This window comes from Pterocles gutturalis, unplaced genomic scaffold (assembly GCF_000699245.1).
Source record: "Pterocles gutturalis isolate BGI_N339 unplaced genomic scaffold, ASM69924v1 scaffold2427, whole genome shotgun sequence".
NCBI lineage: Eukaryota > Metazoa > Chordata > Aves > Pterocliformes > Pteroclidae > Pterocles > Pterocles gutturalis.
In genome coordinates, this window is record NW_010109918.1 from 862 (window position 1) to 20,602 (window position 19,741).

At 48.5% G+C, this 19,741-nt stretch overlaps 1 protein-coding gene across 1 annotated transcript in view; it reads right to left on the reverse strand.

Moving 5' to 3' along the window:
• Window positions 1–1,736: 1,736 nt before the first annotated feature.
• Window positions 1,737–19,741, reverse strand: part of LOC104461492 (acetyl-CoA carboxylase) — a gene marked incomplete at its 3' end in the record, with an annotated part of 98,136 nt that continues 80,131 nt past the window's right edge. Inside the window, exons 45-51 of the mRNA XM_010073114.1 lie at window positions 14,605–14,748; window positions 13,749–13,869; window positions 11,674–11,770; window positions 8,706–8,802; window positions 7,888–8,023; window positions 2,695–2,872; window positions 1,737–1,849 (exon numbers count right to left, since the gene is read on the reverse strand). Coding sequence (XP_010071416.1) covers window positions 1,737–1,849; window positions 2,695–2,872; window positions 7,888–8,023; window positions 8,706–8,802; window positions 11,674–11,770; window positions 13,749–13,869; window positions 14,605–14,748 — 886 coding nt within the window. The remainder of the gene's footprint in view (window positions 1,850–2,694; window positions 2,873–7,887; window positions 8,024–8,705; window positions 8,803–11,673; window positions 11,771–13,748; window positions 13,870–14,604; window positions 14,749–19,741) is intronic.

Sequence of the window (19,741 nt, forward strand, 5' to 3'; positions counted from 1 at the left end):
AGCAGCAGGTCAGTTTGTTCACCGTGCTTTTTACGGTGGGGTGAAGGTGAACACTGTCAGAACCTGCGCTGCCGCCCTGGTGCCGTTTACCTGCAGGGACCCGCGCTGACGGCTCAGCACGTCGTCGCTGCTCCAACCACCCATCTCATTTCTGCTTCCCTGGGGACCCCCGCACCCGAGGGGCAGCCCCCTGGCCGCGCAGAGGTGCGAACACCCGCCGGAGGGGTAGCCGGGAACCCTGACTCACCAAGGAACTCATCTGCAGCCTTCGAACTGGGAAGCGTGAAACACCTCCGGGGAAAATTTGCTGGGAGCCCGCGCTGGGTCTCCAGGGTTTGGTGCAGTCACACGATCCGTCTGCTCCCAAAGGGACACTGTCGAGTCTAACACGGGTCACAAGTGAGGTTTTGTAAAGAATCTCCTTGCTGCAACTACAGACATTAAACCTGGTTTTTCATTCCAAGAGACGCAGGCAGACAGAACCCCACATCATCTGTCCGGGTGCCTGTGGCCACTCTCTCGCCCAGTAACACGAGCGAGACCTCCACGGTCCCTTCCAACTCAAACTCTTCCACGGTTCTGTAAGATCTGAACTCAGAACCGCTGCCCTGGGCTGCTCTGCAAAACCCACACACCTGCTAACCTGCTTCACGCCCAGAGAGCAATCGGCACAGCGAGAGAAAACAACGAGGGTGTCAAAATACCATCATTAAAACAAGAGAGAAAACATCTTTGATGCTATCACCAGTAAGACCCTGGTTTTCAGCAAGCAGTCGGATTCTTGCCGCTCCCCGCACCCTTCACAATTATCATTCTCTTCCCCAGGCACATCAGAGCAGTTGTTTTGTATATAAATTGTTGCACTGCCATAAATTAAAAAAAAGCCAAATAATAAAACGTAACGGCAGCAATAGCCACGATTTATCAGTCATTTGCAGAACACTTCTCCTCCTGAAGGATCCCAGAAGGCTTTATAAATTCAAACCATACCCACGTAGCACGCTTCTTCCACTACTGAAATGTAGTCAATTTTGGAGGTAAAAAGAGGCTCTGTAAGATTATACTCTTACAGTAAGAGCTAGTAAAGGACTATTTAAAGAGCCTATTCCCCCGAGAGAGTACCTATCTGATATTAAGTGCATTTTGCTGAACACTCGGTATTTTGGGTTGTTGGGTGATCATTTGGAGCAGAAGGCACAGTAATAATCCACCACACGCAGCGACGTGCTGGCCACGGAGCGCTGCGGATCACCCCCTATTTTACTGAGGAGATGAAGAATATTTTTTATTTTCTTGAAACCAAGGAGCAGCCAGGTATCATTACCCAACACTACCCCAGACACAGCGATAGTCCAGCTGCCCAAAACGTCTCCGAGCAAATTCTTAGTTATGCCCAATGACACCAGCTGAAGGTTTGGCCACGAGCTTTTAGTGAGCTGAGCAACTGCCGAGATGGAAACTAGACTCAAGCATCTCTAGTAAGCGTCTGTTGTAAGACCCAGTCAATTAAAAACAGAAAAATCAGTTCAAAGAGACGCTATATTGCACACAGCCTAGGTACGCTGAGCGCACACGGGTACCGTCTCTCTCACACAGACGTACACGCAGCTTGTCTCAGCTGGTTTTTTTTTTCCCCGAGTTAGATGTCAGTAAATAAAAATTATCCTGGATTTGATAAAATGCCTCAGTGCCCCTTTTTAAGGTCTATAAACACATTCATTAGCCAGCAGACGTACCTAGCCGCTCTGCCAGGCGGCTGTAGACGGGGTCCACTCGCCGCATCGTCTTCACCAGATCCTTCCTGCGGAATTTGATTTCTACCGTCCCCTCTGGCTCCAGGATTCCTCCTCTGATCAGTGATGGGGAAAAGAGAAAAGAAAGGCACATTCAGGTCATCGGACAAGGGGAAACACACCTATCCAATGCCACAAACGCACACCAGGCTTCACAGAAACACGTCTGTCCAACATGGGACACGGCCTGGGACAGCAGTGCTCTCCAGCAGTCTCTCTAGCTGTGCTCTGAAAGCTCTTTCAAAAGGCAGGTGAGCTTTAAACCAACCCATTAACCAGCCCTGTCCATTAGGGATCCTGCCCGCTTCCCAGGTCAAAGACAGAGCAGACGTGATGTGAAACTTCTGCTTGGTAAATAAAATCATTTCAGTCTTTAACTGCGAGCAATAACGTGGAGGAAGGTCGGTGCTGAGGGTTATGGAACAGCAACAGCGATGGGAATTCGTACAAATGCCTAACGGTGCTTAGGGACAGGAGGACACACTTTGCAAAATAATCTCTTTCTTGGCTACTGGAGCTCAAGGCCCCTGGAGTCCAGCTACAGCTCTGCAAACCCAAACCCCACGCTGTCCTGACGTCCGGCAAGGCGCAGAGCTGGCCGGGGAATTCCAAGAGGCGAGCTCACACCGCCGGCATCCCAGGAAGGCACAGGGCAGAAGGGAGCTGCTCCTGCATCCGCCCCAAAAACACTGGGTGGGGGAAGGAGTTTGTAGAAACCCTGCTCGCACCGTGTCTGGCTGTGAAGCCTGGCCACGAAGCCAACAGGCTGCATGTTTCTAAGCAGGAAAAGAACAGCAAACCCTTCCCACTTCCAGGGGGCAACGATCAGACAATGTGTGCTCAAGGTGCAGGGGACCGTGCCTCAAAGCAGGTGGATGGAGGGAGCAGAAAGCTGCCGTACCTGCTCTCCCGGTCCGCGTACATCTCCATGTGGCGAGGGTTGATGGTAGGGTCGATCACAGCCCAGGACCCTCCCCTCAGCTCCGCCTGCGGGGGGATGTAGATGAGCACGGGCTGGCGATACTCCCTCAGCCCGTCCACGATGTAGGCACCAAACTTGAGCACTTGGTCGTACATGTCTGCAAAAAAGGACAGAGCGTTGAGGTCTCCAGCCCTGCCATGCACGGTCAAACTGCAGGAAAATACAATTATTCGGATCTTCCAAGCACCTCCTGCTACCGCAGTGCAAGCTCCGGGTGGCGTTATCAGGACCTGGGCAAGACAAGACCGAGAAAGGAGATGTTCCCGCTCCAGTCCTGCTCCCCGACACCGGACCCCCACTCTGGAGATCGGGGCTGGTTACTGCCCCTGGAACCACACCTGTTCCCAAACACGGACTGCGGGTCCTCGGCTCACGCCCGCCAGTCCTGCACCGTGTCCCGGAGACAATCCACCCTTAGTCCCAGCCAAGCCAGGGAGTGTTTCAGCACCTCGGGAACGTGCACTAAAACCTGCTTAAGGCATTTAGCTCCAAATTCGTATGAACAACTCCACCGTGTAAAGACAGTACACTGAAAATACCAGCCCCAAAGGTGATTTAAATAAAAGAGAAAAAAGGAGGGCAAAATAATTTATATGAGATGATGTAGTTTATAATGGATATCGTTTGTAGTGGCAACAGGCACCTCCAATATATATATTTAGTTACATATAATTATACATAGAGGGATCAAATCAAATATACAAGAAATTGATTTTAAAAAAAAATTATTAGGATCATCTAGTTAATCTCTTTGTTCACACCCAATGTTTCTTTCCCAGTGCTTTTTAGAGCTTTCATTTAGAAATTCCGAACAATAAATCTGCTATGAGAGAAACCTCGATAAAGTGTGTGTGTGTGTGTATATACAGGTACCAGAGGCACTGACACGATGTCTCCAGTCCATCTGCAAGGTCATTGTCCAAGTACCCAAGAAAAGGAATTTCATGTTATTCACAAAATGCCAAATGCTGATGAAGAGAGGAGTAATTTAATTCTTCTAATTGCGAATAAACATAAATCCTGGCAGAGACAGTGGGGACTGAGAACCAAACAAAACTCCAACCTCTTCCTTTGTCCTGAGCAAAGAAAAAGACCTCAAAAAGGGTGACAAATTTATTACTAATTACACAATTATTTTATTATGTAGTGCTAGTAATAAACCACTTGAAGTACTTTCAGCTAATTCTAGTGTTAAGAAAATAATTGCTTGATTCAAATTATTTTAGCTGAATTAATTCTTTACTAGACATTTTTTACTAGTGCTACATAATAAAATAATTGTGTAATTAGCAATACATTTTTCACTCCTGCCAAGGGTATATATTTTACCCAGGTTAAGTGTTGAATGAAGAAGTGCTGGGCAGAGGCAGGAGGAGCAGAGACACAGAGGAACTTGATGCTCTCTGTGCACAGCTCCAAAGCTCGCTCAGGTTTACCACGTGGCATCAATGTCAGAGGGGCATTTCTGTGCCTACAATACTTTCCGGATCAGCCTTTCAGAGCTATCCAGAAGCGTGAGCTTTGCTGCTGTGCGGTTCCATGCACAGTGACTCCTCCTGGGAGCCGGCAATACAGCCCTCCATCACCCCCGTGCATCCCAGCAGCCTTCGCTTATTATTTTAGCTATGGACTGACATCAACTGCTGGCTCCTCCTGCACACTCTAAACTCCCACGGAGGCCAGCGGACCTGCTGCTGTGGACCCACCTCACTGGCTGCAGATCTGGCTGGGAACTCCTCTGCTGCAGAGGATTGCCCCTTTCCTTATGGTAACTGCTTCCGCTAACGAAGACGGAGTTATGCCCAGATATAGACAAGATGATCGACCTGATGCCACCGCGAGGGTCCCCATGGTGCCACGCACGGCTCCAGGTTGCTGAGCTCCAGACCAGCCAAGGGGACCCATGGTGTCCGCAGGCTGTGGGAGGGTTCCTGCTCTTCTGCAGAGCTTCTCCTCCTGCCATCTCCACTCTGCAATTCGCCTCCACTTACCGTTTCAGCATTCTTAAAGAATGGATATTTTCAAGAGGTAAAATATAAGTGGAGTTGACGAAGATCATCAAAATACTGCCCAAGAGACCCCCCAGCACACCCAGCCTCCCTGATTGATGCTAATTTTGCATTTGAGTGTGAAACTAGGAACCATTTGCTGCCACGCTGAGACTCTCATCTGCAGTTTTGCTGCACTCTCCTCCCTTACCATGGAAAACCACACCACGTTTGCAGGTGGCAAACGATGCCAGGTCTCCACTGCTCCGGGCTTGAGCTGCCCGTGCAGCCCTAGAGCCCTGGTAGGCTTTATACACCGTTATTAGTGTAATTAACACACTTACTGTGCTTACAGCAAAACCCAACCGCTTCCACCATCACCCAGCAGCAAAGAACACCACGCGCGTTTAAAGAGTGGGCTGTTTGCACAATGGCTCTTGCAAAGAGACTGGAAAAATTAAATATTATTATTTCTGGGCCAAATTTAATTCCTGTATTAATTTAAACCTCAGTGTAATAAGCCACTTGCAAGACAGACATGCTGCAGAAGTCCCCTAGGAAGAGCAGCGCTGTTCGCGGCACTTTCCCATTCTCTGCCTGCCCGCTCAGCTGCGGCGCTCGTCAACATCTACGACACGAAGACATGAAATCTGCTGGAAGCTGTTATCATCACGCTGTATGTGTAAATATTGGCAGTCAGATGCATCAAGCATGCTAGAAAGGCTGCAGACAGCTTTTTGCATTTCCATAGTGTCAGGCAGCATGCCCTGAACCTCCAGAGCTGGAACGGATCTCATCAGCTTGGCTGGATTATCAGATAGGACCTGAAGGTAAACACCAGGCACAGATCGGCAGCACGCACGTAATGTCCCTCATAACCCATTACATCCGAGCTATACCCTCGTTCAGCACCCAGGTAATCAGAGATTTCAAACAGCCTTTTCATTCTGCTGAAATTTTTTTTTTATTGTTATTTATAACCTGTCCCAGGAAAAAAATAATAAGTAAAACATGAAAAACCAACTGCGAGTGACCCTGTAGCACAAGCGGTGCTGCAGTTTAATGTCGCGGGGATTTGCATGCTATCAAACTATTCATGCCGAGTCCAAGACCCCGGTGCTAATTTCCAGTAAATTTCACGCTTGATGTCTCCCCGTTGTGGGTCACTGCCGGTTCGCCTAAATAAACCACTTCCAAATGGCTCCTCCATCTAAATATTCAAGCCAGTTTTTATAATTTAATTTTGCATTATGCTGAATAGCCTTCCGGCCAGATAGAGCTCATTGGGGAAACCACCACCACCATTGTGATACGCCTTTATTTATCTTAGTTATTTATTTATTTTACGGCTTGAATTAGACCTCCTAGGCCGACTAGTAAAGAAGGTTGGTTTTTTTTTCCTCTCTTTTTTTCCCCCTCTCCACTAATGTCAATTTTCAGCATAGCAAGAGCTGTCTCTAATCTTTTCCTACTCATTACACACAATTTTGGAGTCATTTTACCCACAGTGCAGTCGGCTCCTGGCAGTGTGTTTGTGTGCACTGAGGGGTGGCATAATTGTTTATTTTCCTCCCTGCATAATCCCCAGCCAGCACCGAAACCCAAACTGCAAACAACTCCCCGAGGAGCGCAGAGAGTGTCGGGAGAGCCCAGCGCTCGCTCCGCACGCCCCAGCAGCAAACAATGCGCCGGAAAACGCCCGGACCGAGGTGCAAACGGCTCGGCTCCGCTCTCCTCCTCCTCCTCCCAGCTGGGGAGATGCAGCATCAACACCAGCATCCTCCCGCTGCCTTTGCCACCTTGGGCTCTTGCTCCCACCTCCGAAGCTGAACTCGGGTTTCGGAGGAAGGCAGCGAAGGGCACTGGCAAACCAACGCATCTCACAGGGAGGCCAATAAGATCGTCATTTTACCGAGCAGTCATCACCAACTGCTTCCCGTAAGTTGGGCACTAAGGAAAGCAGGTCAGGAAGGGAGGGCAGTGCACACAGGGAGCAGAAACCATCCTGAAGGGTAACGGGTATTTCCCAGAGGAAAGAATTTTGCCATCTTCTGTCTCTGCATCTGCAAACTCCGTGGCGTTGCTTTCTGCCCTGCTAACGAGCCAGCAGAGCAGGACAGCCTTTGTCACCCTGCCAGTCCCTCCAGAGCAGGAACTTTTACCGTGGTAGTGAATCTAGAACTTTTTTTCTGTGTCTGTGAAGTGCCACACGCAGGTAAGAGGCCATAATCTTTTACTTATTGAAATTTGATAGCGTCAATCTCACATTCTTAGCACTTCACAAAATTTAAAGTAGCAATATGCGGTGCAAAATGTAACTGCTGGTATATTAACGGAGTGGTTTTATAACTGCTCACTTCATACAAACATCACTGCCACCAGAAGAGTCAACTGGGAGACAGTCCTCGATACAACAGCACGGCAGTGGGAAAATCACCCGTGTTTCCGCTTGACACAATACACCCATACATTTCTGATCAGGGGCTTATCCAGCCCCAACTGTAAGCTGAGGCAGAAGGACATAAAGCTTTCTGAGCAGAAGGGGTTTCCTGAGACCAGTGTTTAATTAGTCCAGGTTGGCAGCTGTAAATTTCGTTAGCCGCCAGACCACCGTGAGCATCCCATTACCTGTTCTCACTGCAGATGATCTGCCCAGCTGCTGTAACTGTGTATGAGGGCACGTATAAAAATACAACTGCATTGCTTATTTTGAAAAGAACTTGATATAAAATTTGCTCCTTGTATGTTCCATGTTATTTCTGCTTTGTGCCTATTAAAGACAAGACACACATGGGGAGGAGAGAAATGAAACCTTGGTCACCACCACAACCGCAGCGCCGCTGTACAACCACCACAACCGACTTTTGACAGAGCCGGGCAGAGCACTGCCGTGATTTCAGAGGGCTGACATGTCCAGAGACTCTAGCAGCCCTGCAGAAGTATTTCCTCATCAGCGTTTCTGAGGGAGGTCAGATACTTGACACGAAAGAGGGGCTGGACGCGGCAAAGAAGGGTGAAGCAGACCCACTGTGCAAGCTCAGGGGTACGAGCTGTCACCACGCTTAAGCCAATCTAACCTGTCAGTAAAAGCCACGCCACAGGACACAGGAAAAGGGCTGGTTACCTTTCATTCCACCAGAGAAGCCTCTCCAGTTAGCAAAGACCATCAGAGGCAGCCCCTCTCTGTTGAAGTCGTTGATAGCCTGCGCAGTCTTGAAGGCAGAGTCCGGGAACCACACCTGCCCAGCCTGCTGGATTATCTGCGGGGAATTGAAAAAGATCGTCACGCCTTGAAACACTTACAGAAGAGTTAGTACAGAAATAGAGAAATGGATGCAACAAGAGCTGGGATGTGGAACCGACAACGAGGAATGCAGTGCACGAAACGCTTAGGATCTGCTCGCCCCCAGAACAATTGGGACAATCCTCCTGCCACCAACATTAACAGGAGTGTCCCCACTGATTCAGCTAAGAGGTGGAACAGAGCTGGTATGGGAAGCCTGACACTACTAATGCTGTAAGAAGATGAAGGAGAAGAAGAGAGAGAAAAGGATATGCAAAGGAGAAGAGGCAGAAGAAATTATGTATGGCCAGAGCTGTGATACCAGGCATGAGAAAAGCAAAATCTCCAAACAGGAAGAGCATGAAACAAAATGGTCACAGCAAGAGAGCAGGGACATTATTTTGATCTCCTGGGTCCTAGTCCCTGCACCTTACCTAAGTCACAAGAGAAGCAGGACGATGGGGAACGTGTCTCCTGTACCACACAACTGTCCATTCCCTCCTCCCAGCCACCACCGTGCATCAGCACCTCACCAAGGAACGGCCAGACTTTTCATCCCACATTTTGTGGAAAAAAAATAAATCCCATCAAAACAAATGCTCTTTCCAGAGAGCCATCTGCAGAGGACAAACAAGCGACCGAGCACACGTGCAACCCACCTTGGCCTCAGAGTCCAGGTTTGCAGGATCAGCAGGGATGCTGAGCTCCACAGTTCTCGTTTCTACGGCAACTACTCCTACAGGTATTCCTCCCAGCCTGGTAACACACGAGACAAATCAAAATTCATATTTCTACCAGTACACAACTAGACATTTTTTTCCAATTTGCATCAAAATACTCAAGAGAGACAAATAACGCAAGCAAACGGCGAAGAAGCATTCTGGCCTTTTTGAAGAGCGTGGGGATGTGGCTGGAGAATTTCAGAGTAGAATTCACAGTTCTAAAAGCAAAATCTAGTTCTAAAAATTAGTACATACCTAAAAATTAAATAGAATAAACCAAAGCCCAAATTTGCAATGATATAGCTGCATCTCTATTCACCTGCCACCAGACAGATCTTGATACTGATGGTCCTGACCATGAAAAACAAACACGAAGACCCCCGGCTTCCCCAGCCCTGTTCTGCCAGGGATGAGGAAACACATCCCCAGGCTGCGTGCCCAAGCGATGCCGACATCTCAGCCACCCTAAACCCGCAAGGCTTACAAAACGCCCTCTCCCATGAGGCTGGGATGAATGACAGGCAAAAGGTTTGGGTTTGCTTGTCCATCTCCTCCCCAGACCCTCTCTGCGGGGAGGCTGCAGGGACACAGGACGGCACCAGGGAGGATGCTCAGCTCCGCTTTCCACAGCATCGAATGGCTCCGCGACACAAAAGGCATCTCGCTGCCGATGACAACCGCCCAGTCCCAGGACGGAGTCCCAGCAGAGCCGGCGCTCGCTCCTCAGCCACCGCGAGCTGGATGACACACGCCGCAGGCAGGAAAAGCGACAAGGCCTGTGTGCACCAGGGGGCTGGAAATATTCCCATTCGCTATGATTAAGAGTCTACCTAGAAACCCGTAATTGCAGAAGCCGTCTTAAATCGGTAACTTATAACTTCTATATTAGGGCCCATGTGACCTAATAAAGAACATCTTTATCCAAGTATTACAGTTATTTATTGAACTTGAAAACAGCTCAAAACAACTTCTGTTTTCCATTATACTTCATATAAATTTTATCAGGCTAGCACATGAAGATGCTACATCTTGTTTTATAGTGTGTCCCTGGACAAGTTGCCATAGAATAATAAAAGACAATTTACAGCCAACAGCACACATATTCCAAACATACATACAAAAGATGAGTTTTGGCAGCACTTACAGTAACAATCCCAGAAGAATACATTCTTATTTGTTTTTTTCAAAATACCACTGCTTTTGAGAGAAGCCAGTTTCATTTGTAATATATGTGAGAGTCCAAAGCAACTTGGAATTTGTCAGAAGAAAGTGAAGCTGAGTGTGGGCCTGGACAGAGACCTTCCAGCTTTGTCAAATCATTGACTTCCCCCCTGCTCCCAACCCCCCCCAATATCCTGCTTAACCTAAAAGCCTTGAAGTAATTATAGGACATTGTGAGATAAAGCTTCAGAGTATCAGGGATGGCAGGTAAAAATACCAAAGTGTATCAAAAGGTCACAGGACATCCCAAGGTTATGCGCTACGATTAGGAGCAGAGCCAGGAGGTATTTTCAGCTCCTCTCAACAAATGTATAAAGATCAGACAATACTCTGAGTGGAAAGGATCTTCAGGGGTAACAGCACCCAGACCCCTGGGACCAGCAGTGGCCAGAGACGCGGGACTCCAGGAAAGCAGAGCTGGGCTGTGGCTGCTCAGGTTTTTTTCTCCCCTCTTACTTGCTAACAAAAAAATAAAAAACAAACAAACAGAAAATAAAAGGCTGACAATTAACCAAAACCACTGACAACAATTAGGGGCTGGGAGCCTGCTGGAGGCAAGAGTATGGAGCTCTGTCTGGAGAGGAGAGCTGGCGGTGGTCTGAGGGACAGGGAGTGACAAAGGACGGGCACGCTGCACGTGGACAGCTCGGGCACTTGTGGTGGAACCTCACGGGAGATAAATGTCCTCTTTCCAAAGGGCTTTATGCTGAGGGGATGTAGAGAACCAGAGCAGGAACTCACAGTGCCATTTGCTGGGGCTGGGGTGGGGGGTGTGTAAAAAACTGGAGAAGAAACTCGAGAAGAGCTGACTGCGGGGGGTCTGAGCCCAGCTCTGATGGTGTTCTGCCAAAATACAGGGTCCTGTCCCCAGGCTTCTGCCTCCTGCCAGCTCTGAGAGTTCACAGACCTGCATCGCCAAGAATGGCCCAGGCTGCAAATATTTTCAAGGCAGGATGTGAATCTCGAGGCAATGGGGAACACTGTAGAATCCTGCCCAGGTGTAGCTCCGCAGCAAGGTGGGGGGAAGAGAGTCCCCTTGGGAGGAGGCGAGTGCCGCAGGTCCCTGGAGCTGCACACCTCTGCACCATGAAAAACAGCTAGGATGAGGTGTAGCACATGCTCGTTTGGAAAATGCTTCAAGTTATTCCATGCAAACCTCAACATTAAATTCTCCTCTCTGCAGAGTTTCTTGCCATTTGCTCTAGTTTTAGCTGAACATTTCTCTAGGATGAAGTGTAGCACATGCTCGTCTGGAAAATGCTTCAAGTTATTCCTCAACATTAAATTCTCCTCTCTGCAGAGTTTCTTGCCATTTGCTCTAGTTTTAGCTGAACATTTCTTGCAAGTCAAATAAGACTGCAAAACAATGAACTGAGTAATGCACCTTCAGAGCTGCAGGAAAGCCTCGCTATGCACCCATGTACTTAGGAAAGCATATATTGTCTGACATAATTTTTAACAATCTCTCTCCTTTTGGCTTTTGTGCATGCTAAAGCTGTCACCTCCAAGCAAAGCAGGAGAAATGATCAGACCATGCTTCATTCACGTGGTGAAGAAGTATCCCATTCCAGTAATGACTAATTTTCACTTCTAGCCATCAACTTTCCAAGGATGTTCTAGAAAAACGCAAAGCATAACGAAAACTTGATTTCTACAAATGTCTGAAACGCCTCTTAGAATTTACCTTGCTCTGCCAACCACAACTGTCTGTGCCCAGGGCTGCATGATCTCCAGGAACGAGCCATTGTCAAAGAAACCACTCAGCCACTGTCCCTTCTGACCTAAAGGGAAGGGAAAAAAAATGGAAATATCAGGGCAGGGAGGAGGGAGGAAAGAATATAAAAGGAGCAACCGAAACTTGCTTAAACATGCCAACTGAAGACTTTGGCACTGCCTTTTTATTTATTTATTTTTAAATAGATTATAATACAAGGGAACATTAGACAGCTGAGCATTTGTCTGCCTTCAGCCATCATGTCTTATTTCATTTGCTAGTCTGCATAAAGACAGTCATTTATCAGCAAAAGCATCATTTATTGTTAAACGATGGGGTTCGGATAGCAGAGGGACTTCGCATGCTTTTAAATAAATAACTCTGGTTTTTTTCAAGAGACTACAAACATTTGTCAAAAGGCTGTAAAGTCATTAAAGATGTTTTTCAAAATGCCTATTTCTATTTGAAAACTTCAGTCACATTTTCCTCTTGATTCTGCCTAATCCTTCCTTCAAGGAAAGAATGCTGAAGAAATTCAGGAACTAAATATATATATGCAATTTCTATGATGTATTAAACCAAGACCACACATTTGAGCACTTTTCACACATTCTTTTAGAAAAACTGCAACGAAGCACTCCGATACCAAAAGCCTTTTTGCTCCACAGAAGCCACCAGAGGATGCAGCTCTCCCTGAGCTCAAGCATGCTCCAAGAGCCACAGCCTCCCGATGCCGACCTGTGCAGCGGCATGGCACCGTTTCCACTCTCCGGACAGGAAAGCCCATGGCAGGAAGGTTTTCCAATATTTCAGCTTGGCCCCTACTCCAGCGAAGAGGTAAGGACACAACGCAGAGCTTTCATTCGGGCTGAGTGCTGATGCTGGACCGGGGAATGACAAGATTTATGGACAGCTCTCTTTCTGCGGTCCTCCAGCCTGTATATCCCAAAGCCAAGGCACTGAGACCCTCTACGCACCCAGACAATTACAGAAATCACAACTCTCTGGGGACACCTGCTTTCCTCTGGGGCTTCACAAAGCTCTGCAAAAAAACCCCCAAAAAACCCAAAACCAACCTCCAAACCAAAAACCCCTTGGCACACGGCTTCGGAGGAATGCTTTAATCTGAACAAGCACCTCTGCTTCTGCAAACCCAAGACCAAAACCAATTAAAAGTGTAGATCCAAGCAAGCTAACCTCTGCTGACTTAAACAGGATGGAGAGTGTTTTATCAAGACCAAACTTGTAATTACTGTGTTCTACATTCCCTGCCTCTGTGGCCCCACTGTAAAATGTGACCATCCATTTCAAAATTATCTCTTTATCGTGAGCCCAAAGCTGATCGTTTAGATTCTGGCCTCGTGTCGGGCGTCAGTTTGAAGAATATCACGGCAATATCTCCTCTAATAAATGGCTTTAACTTTTCACCTAGGAGATATCTGCTTTAACTTATCACAGGGAATCATCTGCTTTCCTTAACGCTTCCACTAAATTAAAATCTGAAGTCACTCGATTTGGAAGCCAGCGTTAGCTGCACTCAGACAGCTGGATGAATTACTTGAGAGATGATGAAAAAATATTATCCAAAAGCAGAAAACTTAGTTTATCACAAATCTCATTTTAGCCCCCCAAGCTCATTAATAACAGCAGGCGTAATGGTCACTCCGTTCGCAGCTTGTACATACACAGGCTGCACAACCCCAAAAGCACGCATGGGGGTTCAGTGGTTTGCAGCATTTCCAATACAATTATTCTCCAGGATCTGCAGGAATGTTGTGATTCCTTTAGTGTACAGACCCCTTGGTTATGGACTTTCCACTGAACCATAAAAAAAAAATATAAATCTATAAAAGTAACTAATAATTGTAAGTGTCCTCAAGCACTCAAGAATTTAGATGCTGTTTTTACATATTATACTCAAATTGTTTAAAACTAATTATTTTACAAGCTCTGAAATATATCTGGACTGCAGACATAAAGCCTTGACAAACAGTCTTGAAACACGACGCGTTATGGCATATCCTGGCCACCAAAGCTCTACGTACTTGGATTTGGGCGTCCAGCCAGCATCCAGCGAGGGTCATAGGGGGTCTTGGTGGGAACAAACTCGATGGTTCTGTCTATAGGGTCCTTGACTTTGAGGATAGGAACAGGGCTGTACACACTCTAAGGAAAAAAGAAAAATACTAAAGAAGTGATTCTCCCGCATGGCTTTGCACCAAACACCAACTCTAAAGGACCTGGTTGAAGTCCTCGTCCCCAACCCTCCGACTGACCGGATCCCAGAGCCTTGGCAAGAGCCAGCAGAAATGCCCAAGTGCTCCATGCACTGTCTCAACCCCTCCTTTGGCATCATACGGCACACGCTGTACTTCATTTGCTCTTGAACCTCAGGCACAGCCAGCATGAGCGAGGGGTTGCAATTTAATTTTTGAGCGGTGCCCAGGCCAGCTGACTCACTCTAGGCACTCCTTCCTGAAGGAAGGTGACCTGCGTGTGCTTGCTGCTGTCTTCCTGGCTGCAGAGCAGCGTACACACATCCATCAGCTCCTACAAATCACTGCCTCTGAGGGGAACGTTGAGAGTCTTTTCAGTAAGAGACAATCCACCGCTTACATGAAACCCTGCTGCCCGGAGCACTGAGCGCAGCACACCGGGGAGTGATGGGGAAGGACCCGAGACAGTGCCAGGCTGCCCCGCATCCCAGCTCCTGCAGCACTTCAAAACAAAAACTACTTTGTGGAGTTTTGGGTTGGTTTTTTTGCACTACCATAACGCCTCTAGGCACCGCACAAACACAGGAAAACCCCACAGCTGCAGAGAGCCCCCCACGCTCAAAACCCCCTGGACAAAGCGAGCAGGTAATACGGCACCTCGCACTGCTGCAGGGCTGGGAATTACCTTTGGCATGTAGGAGAGCCACTGCAGGATGGTGTAGACTCCTTCAAAATCGTCACACACAGTGCCATGCGTCACTCCGTTGTTGTGCATTATCTGGATCCCGCCCAGCTGGTTGTTGGAGGTGTAGACTTCCCGTCCAAGCACCTTTTGAAAGAAAAACAGGAAAACCATCAGAGGATGGGATGTGACAAGGTGTTGGGTACGGAGACACGTACAAGCCCATCCTTGCAGCACGTCATGATCACTTCAGCACCACAGGACGGAGCAAACCCCTCACAAGAGACCTTCCCGAGCCCTGTGCGCAGGTAAGAGCTTGTGAATAGCGATCCCCAGGAGAACACAAGCGGGGAAACTGAGGCAGAGGGCAGTTATACGACTTGCCCTTCCCCAAGCAGCAACGGAGCCGGTATGTGACCAGCTCTCCTGGGTGCCAACTCGAGCTCAGCTCACGAATTCAGAATTGCTCCGACAAGACGACTGGTAGGGTGGACCAATTTAAACCTCTAACTGGGGAAAAAAACACATCGTGCATAAAGACAGGTATGGCAAAGATAAAGCCCCACCAGCTCCTTCGAGAGACTGGAACGAATACGTCTCTGACTGCTGGGCTTCCAATCCTCCTGCACGGCTCCATCTCTAATCTCGGCCCAGGCACCGCTGCTCTTTTCTCATTCTCCTGCTGTCTCTTTCCATTTGCCCTCTCTCTGACTGATACACTGATCTCTCGGTCACTCGGCTTTCTGCTCCGCTGAGTCCATATTACTAATAACACCTCTGCCACGGCCAGTTTACCTCATGAAGGCAGGAGCACATCATTACAAAATAAACTCATAACTTTGACATTCTAGCAAATACACGCCGTTTGTTATTTTTATGGGTTGAGTCTTTCTAACAGACAGAGGGCATTACATACCTGCTTCATTTAGATCTTAGAAAACCCCTCAAACACACACCGACAACCCGTCCTCCCCACCAAACAACCAGCGCCGCTCGTTTTAGGGAGAAGGGCTGCCCCAGGAGAGGAGCAGCCCCGAGCCCCAGGCAACCCAGTCCTTACGGAAGGGATGCTCGGGTCCAACTCCATCCTCATCCCAGCGTCCTACAGCAACCGCTCAGGACATACCTCACCCCACCCAGAGTACAGCGGAACTCCGCATTCCGCAGGATTTGACCTTTTTGGGCTGAAAGTAAGAAGGTGCTGAAGGGATATGAGAATGGAAAATGTTGATCTGGTTATACTGGACCAGTTAGCTTCCTTCCTGCACAGCACCACGGCTGGGGCCAGGGAGCTGCCGTGCCCACCTAGAGCACTGCCTGACTGGTACGGCACAACTCCATCCCTTTGCTAACTCCAAACTGATTTTCCTGCGGAGGAGACAAGGCTCAGCGGTCTGACTGTTCAGCATTTCACCAGCGCTGGACGATGCTCACAAAACTCCCCCGTCAGCCAAGGTCTATGTACAGAGGAGACTGAGGCACAGAGGCTGTGCAACTACTCCAGAAGCGCAGAGGTCAATGTAAGCACCGTGGTTTTGCACAGAGGTGTTCCTGGGTCGCCCTTCTGAGCTCAAGCACCTTCATCTTCCTCTGACAGAGTCGGTGCCACGAAGAGGCATGGGAGAGGAGGCAGCAGCGTAGATTCAGGTGCAAGGCAAAGCAAAGCCCAGGCCTCCAGATGCCAGGCACAAGCCTAGCTAAATGCTTTCCATAGAGGAAAATAAAAATAAAGAGGATTTAAACTCCCCATCTATGAACTAACGCAAACGTATGTACATGCAAAACGGGCCTCTGCTGCTGCTTATCTAGAGACGCTGCAGACAGCTCAGGTTTAGCACCGCTGACAGGCAATGAAAACGGTCTAATATACCGCCGGCGCTCACCCTTAAATCCCTTTTTGGAGATCAAGATAAATATGCAGTTCCTTTCCCCGAGTGCTCCAGACATTTCAGTGAAGTGGCGGAGCGCTGCGCGGGGCTGTGCAAATGAAATCCCTCTGCAGCGCCGAGCGAGCGCAGTATTTACTTGTCAGTGTTTGTCAGCAGAGGCGGCGCAGCCCCAAGCTGCATTTAAAAGTTGCACCGACGAGCGTTCGCTGCCTTCATTGGTATGACATCTGTGTCCACACGTGTGTGCCGGCACCTGCGCTGAGCGCAGCCGGAGGGCTGGGCAATGCGGGGACACGCGAGCTCTAAATCGGAGCCTGACTCACCCACAGTCCAAACGCAAAGCAGCTACCCCGCTCCCCACGCAGACATCGCGTGGCCGAGGGGTTAAAGATGCTGCCTTCCAGGGATGCTGCCAGGCTGGGTGCTGGTCCCCCAACCCGCTTCTGCACGTGTGCTCCTCTGGCTTCCCAGGAAGGAGCAGAGATCCTGCCAACTCCTTTCTCACACACAGCCGCAGACTGAACGGGGTGGCAGAGGTTAAAAGGCACCGAAGGGCTAGCCAGCTCAGAGACCATGCTCATCGGGCTCGAGAAAAAAATGAACGCGATGGCTCATCCATCCAGCTCTGCTAACCGCTTCATCTCTGACCTCGGAGGACTAAATTTTTAAAGGCTGACAAGTAATTCAATCTCCAATTAACAATCTTAAATGGTGCAATGCATATTGCTGTATAAATGTTTCTGCAAGAAAATATCCAAGGGTGGAAGAGAACACATCTGCTGGAGAAGTCAAAAACTGATGCTCCCGCAACCCAAGGATTCAGATGCTCCTCAGTAAGACACACGGTCAGCAGTGGCACGAGCAGATCCGGAAATGGTGCTGAATCAGTGCGACAGGTCATGCTAGAAACAAACCTGTGGGAGAAAGCACTGGACAGGACTAAATCCCATACCTGACGTGAGCAGGATCTGTCAGAAGGGTAAACCTGCAAAGCCCGTCCTTCCCAGCAGAGAGGTTACCAGCACTCCAGGAACAGGCAAAGACGCAGATACCAGTCAGCTGCCACAGACCAGAGACCAAGAAGGGTCCAGCAAGAGGGTGGGAAAGACCAGGCTCTGGGATTTTAAAGCTGAGATACACAATACACATACACCTGAATATCAGCGATACTTGACCTCTCATCTTGTGCTTAATCTGATGGCAAAAACAGACAAAAAAGAGCAGCCGTGAACAGCAAAGCACCAGACAGTAAGCTTCTGGCACCAGAAAATTTGCTTTAAATTACAAATTCTTTCCACCCCATGAAAGCTCAGAAACCCAGAAGCCATGTGTCTGTCCACCTGGAGTTGGCATGCTGTCGGTCAAAGGGAGCTGCTGGGGGGGACCAGCCCCAGATGGAGACCCCCACCTTGTCCTTTCTGAAGCGAGGACCCCTCACTTCTGCTGCTGCTCCCTTCCTGCACACTGGCCCAGTGCCTTTGCATGTCAGGTGTCATTCCCTTTTTCCAATTCAGCAGCAGCCAGTGTGATGTTTCTCCCTCCGCAGGCTTTCCCTGCATCCCCTCCAAGCACCAACATTAACCAGTAAAGCAGGACCACCACCACCCACTCCACGCGTATTTGATGCCAAACAGCCTCCCGGTCACTAGGGACCCAGGTGGGACTGGGATCAGCCACTCACAGTCTCCCCCGCGTTTGCTCCTGCAGACAAACCCTTCCAGCATGCAGAAAGCCGTGCACTGAACGGGGTACACAGGACAAGATGCTGCCTGTGCCCCCACCTCCACCGAAGGATGAGGACGCCAGTGAAGCGGTCAGAAGGCAATCCCAGACCTAGAACTGCTAAAGCTCAGCCCAGGATTGCAAGAACACACACTATGTTCCAGATAACGCAACCTTCGATACCACACGCTTACAGAATACAGGGGCAGAACCGTCAGCACTGATTTCAGTTGGTCCCCCCAAAAGCCACTCTCCCCGCTGCAAAGGGAAACCGCGTTTCTTTTTACTTCAGAGGATCTCTTGGAAGCACAAAGGAGAGCCAGGGTTCTAGCAACCTTTAAAAGACTGTCCTCGACAGGTTTGTAGTCATGTCCCATGCATATTAACCATTTTTGAGCACTCAGACCCGTGATGACCAGCTGCTTTCTCTGTGGTCCTTTTCAGAAACGGAGCTACTAGTTAGTTGAGACATTTGCTGTGGAGCTGGTTTGGCTTTGGCAAACTTGATTGGCTCACACGTTTCATCAAAGATGAAAGATCTGAAAAAATGACAGCAGAGGGCTTGAATGGGAATCATTATGTAACATAAGTGCTGTTATTATTCAGAGCATATCATGTGTTTATAGCAAATATAAGTGCCAGATTTTTATCCGAATAATTTCAATAATTGCAATTCCCATCCCACAATTTATATTATCTGCCAGGAATCTGAAGTAGAAAAGGCACACGCACATCCTATAAATAGCCTGTTTTTCATAAACAGGCAGAAATGATCAGAATGAATGTCTCATCAGAAAACACAATGTAGGAACTTAAAACCTGACTGCTATTATGTGCAGTCAAGCCTCAACAGATCTTCCAGCGCTCATTTCTATCGCCCAGCTCTTCCCCCACACGTCTCATGCCATTAGAGGGTGGAGCAGCAGCGACGCCGAGCAGGAGAACCCAGCTGGGGTGGGATGGCAGCACCCCAAACAGACCCGTCTGAGATTTTAGCCTATCCCCATGGCAGCGGAGCGCAGCCACCTCCTCTCTGCCCGTGGACGGACGGCTCTTCTTGCATTTCTAATCTATGGACGTGTGCAGTTCCTGCACTTCTAATTTACGAGCGTTCGGTGGGGGACCCTTCTGACTTGGGAACATATTGGCTCGGTCTAATGCTTGGAGATTATTAAAGTCAGAGCTATACTCCACTATCAAGTCTGCAGATCTTTTATTTAGAAGATATGGTGCTCTAAATGCACAAAGAGCTCCCTGTCACCTTCACATTAAAGCCCCTAGTGCCTGGTAAATGGAATTATATAGCTGTCATCTCCCTTCCCCAAAGTTTTAAGAGTACAATGGGCTCATTTTTTCACACTCCATCCCAGCTTCAGAACTAAGAGACCTACTTTGTATTGATTTAAAGTCTCAGAAATAAATAAACCTGCTTCACCAATGTGATTCACAAGAAATTCATGATACACTATTGCATGATATATTTCAAGCTGTGGCTCCGGCTCTTTTTTTCCTTGGGTGAGTGATGGGGG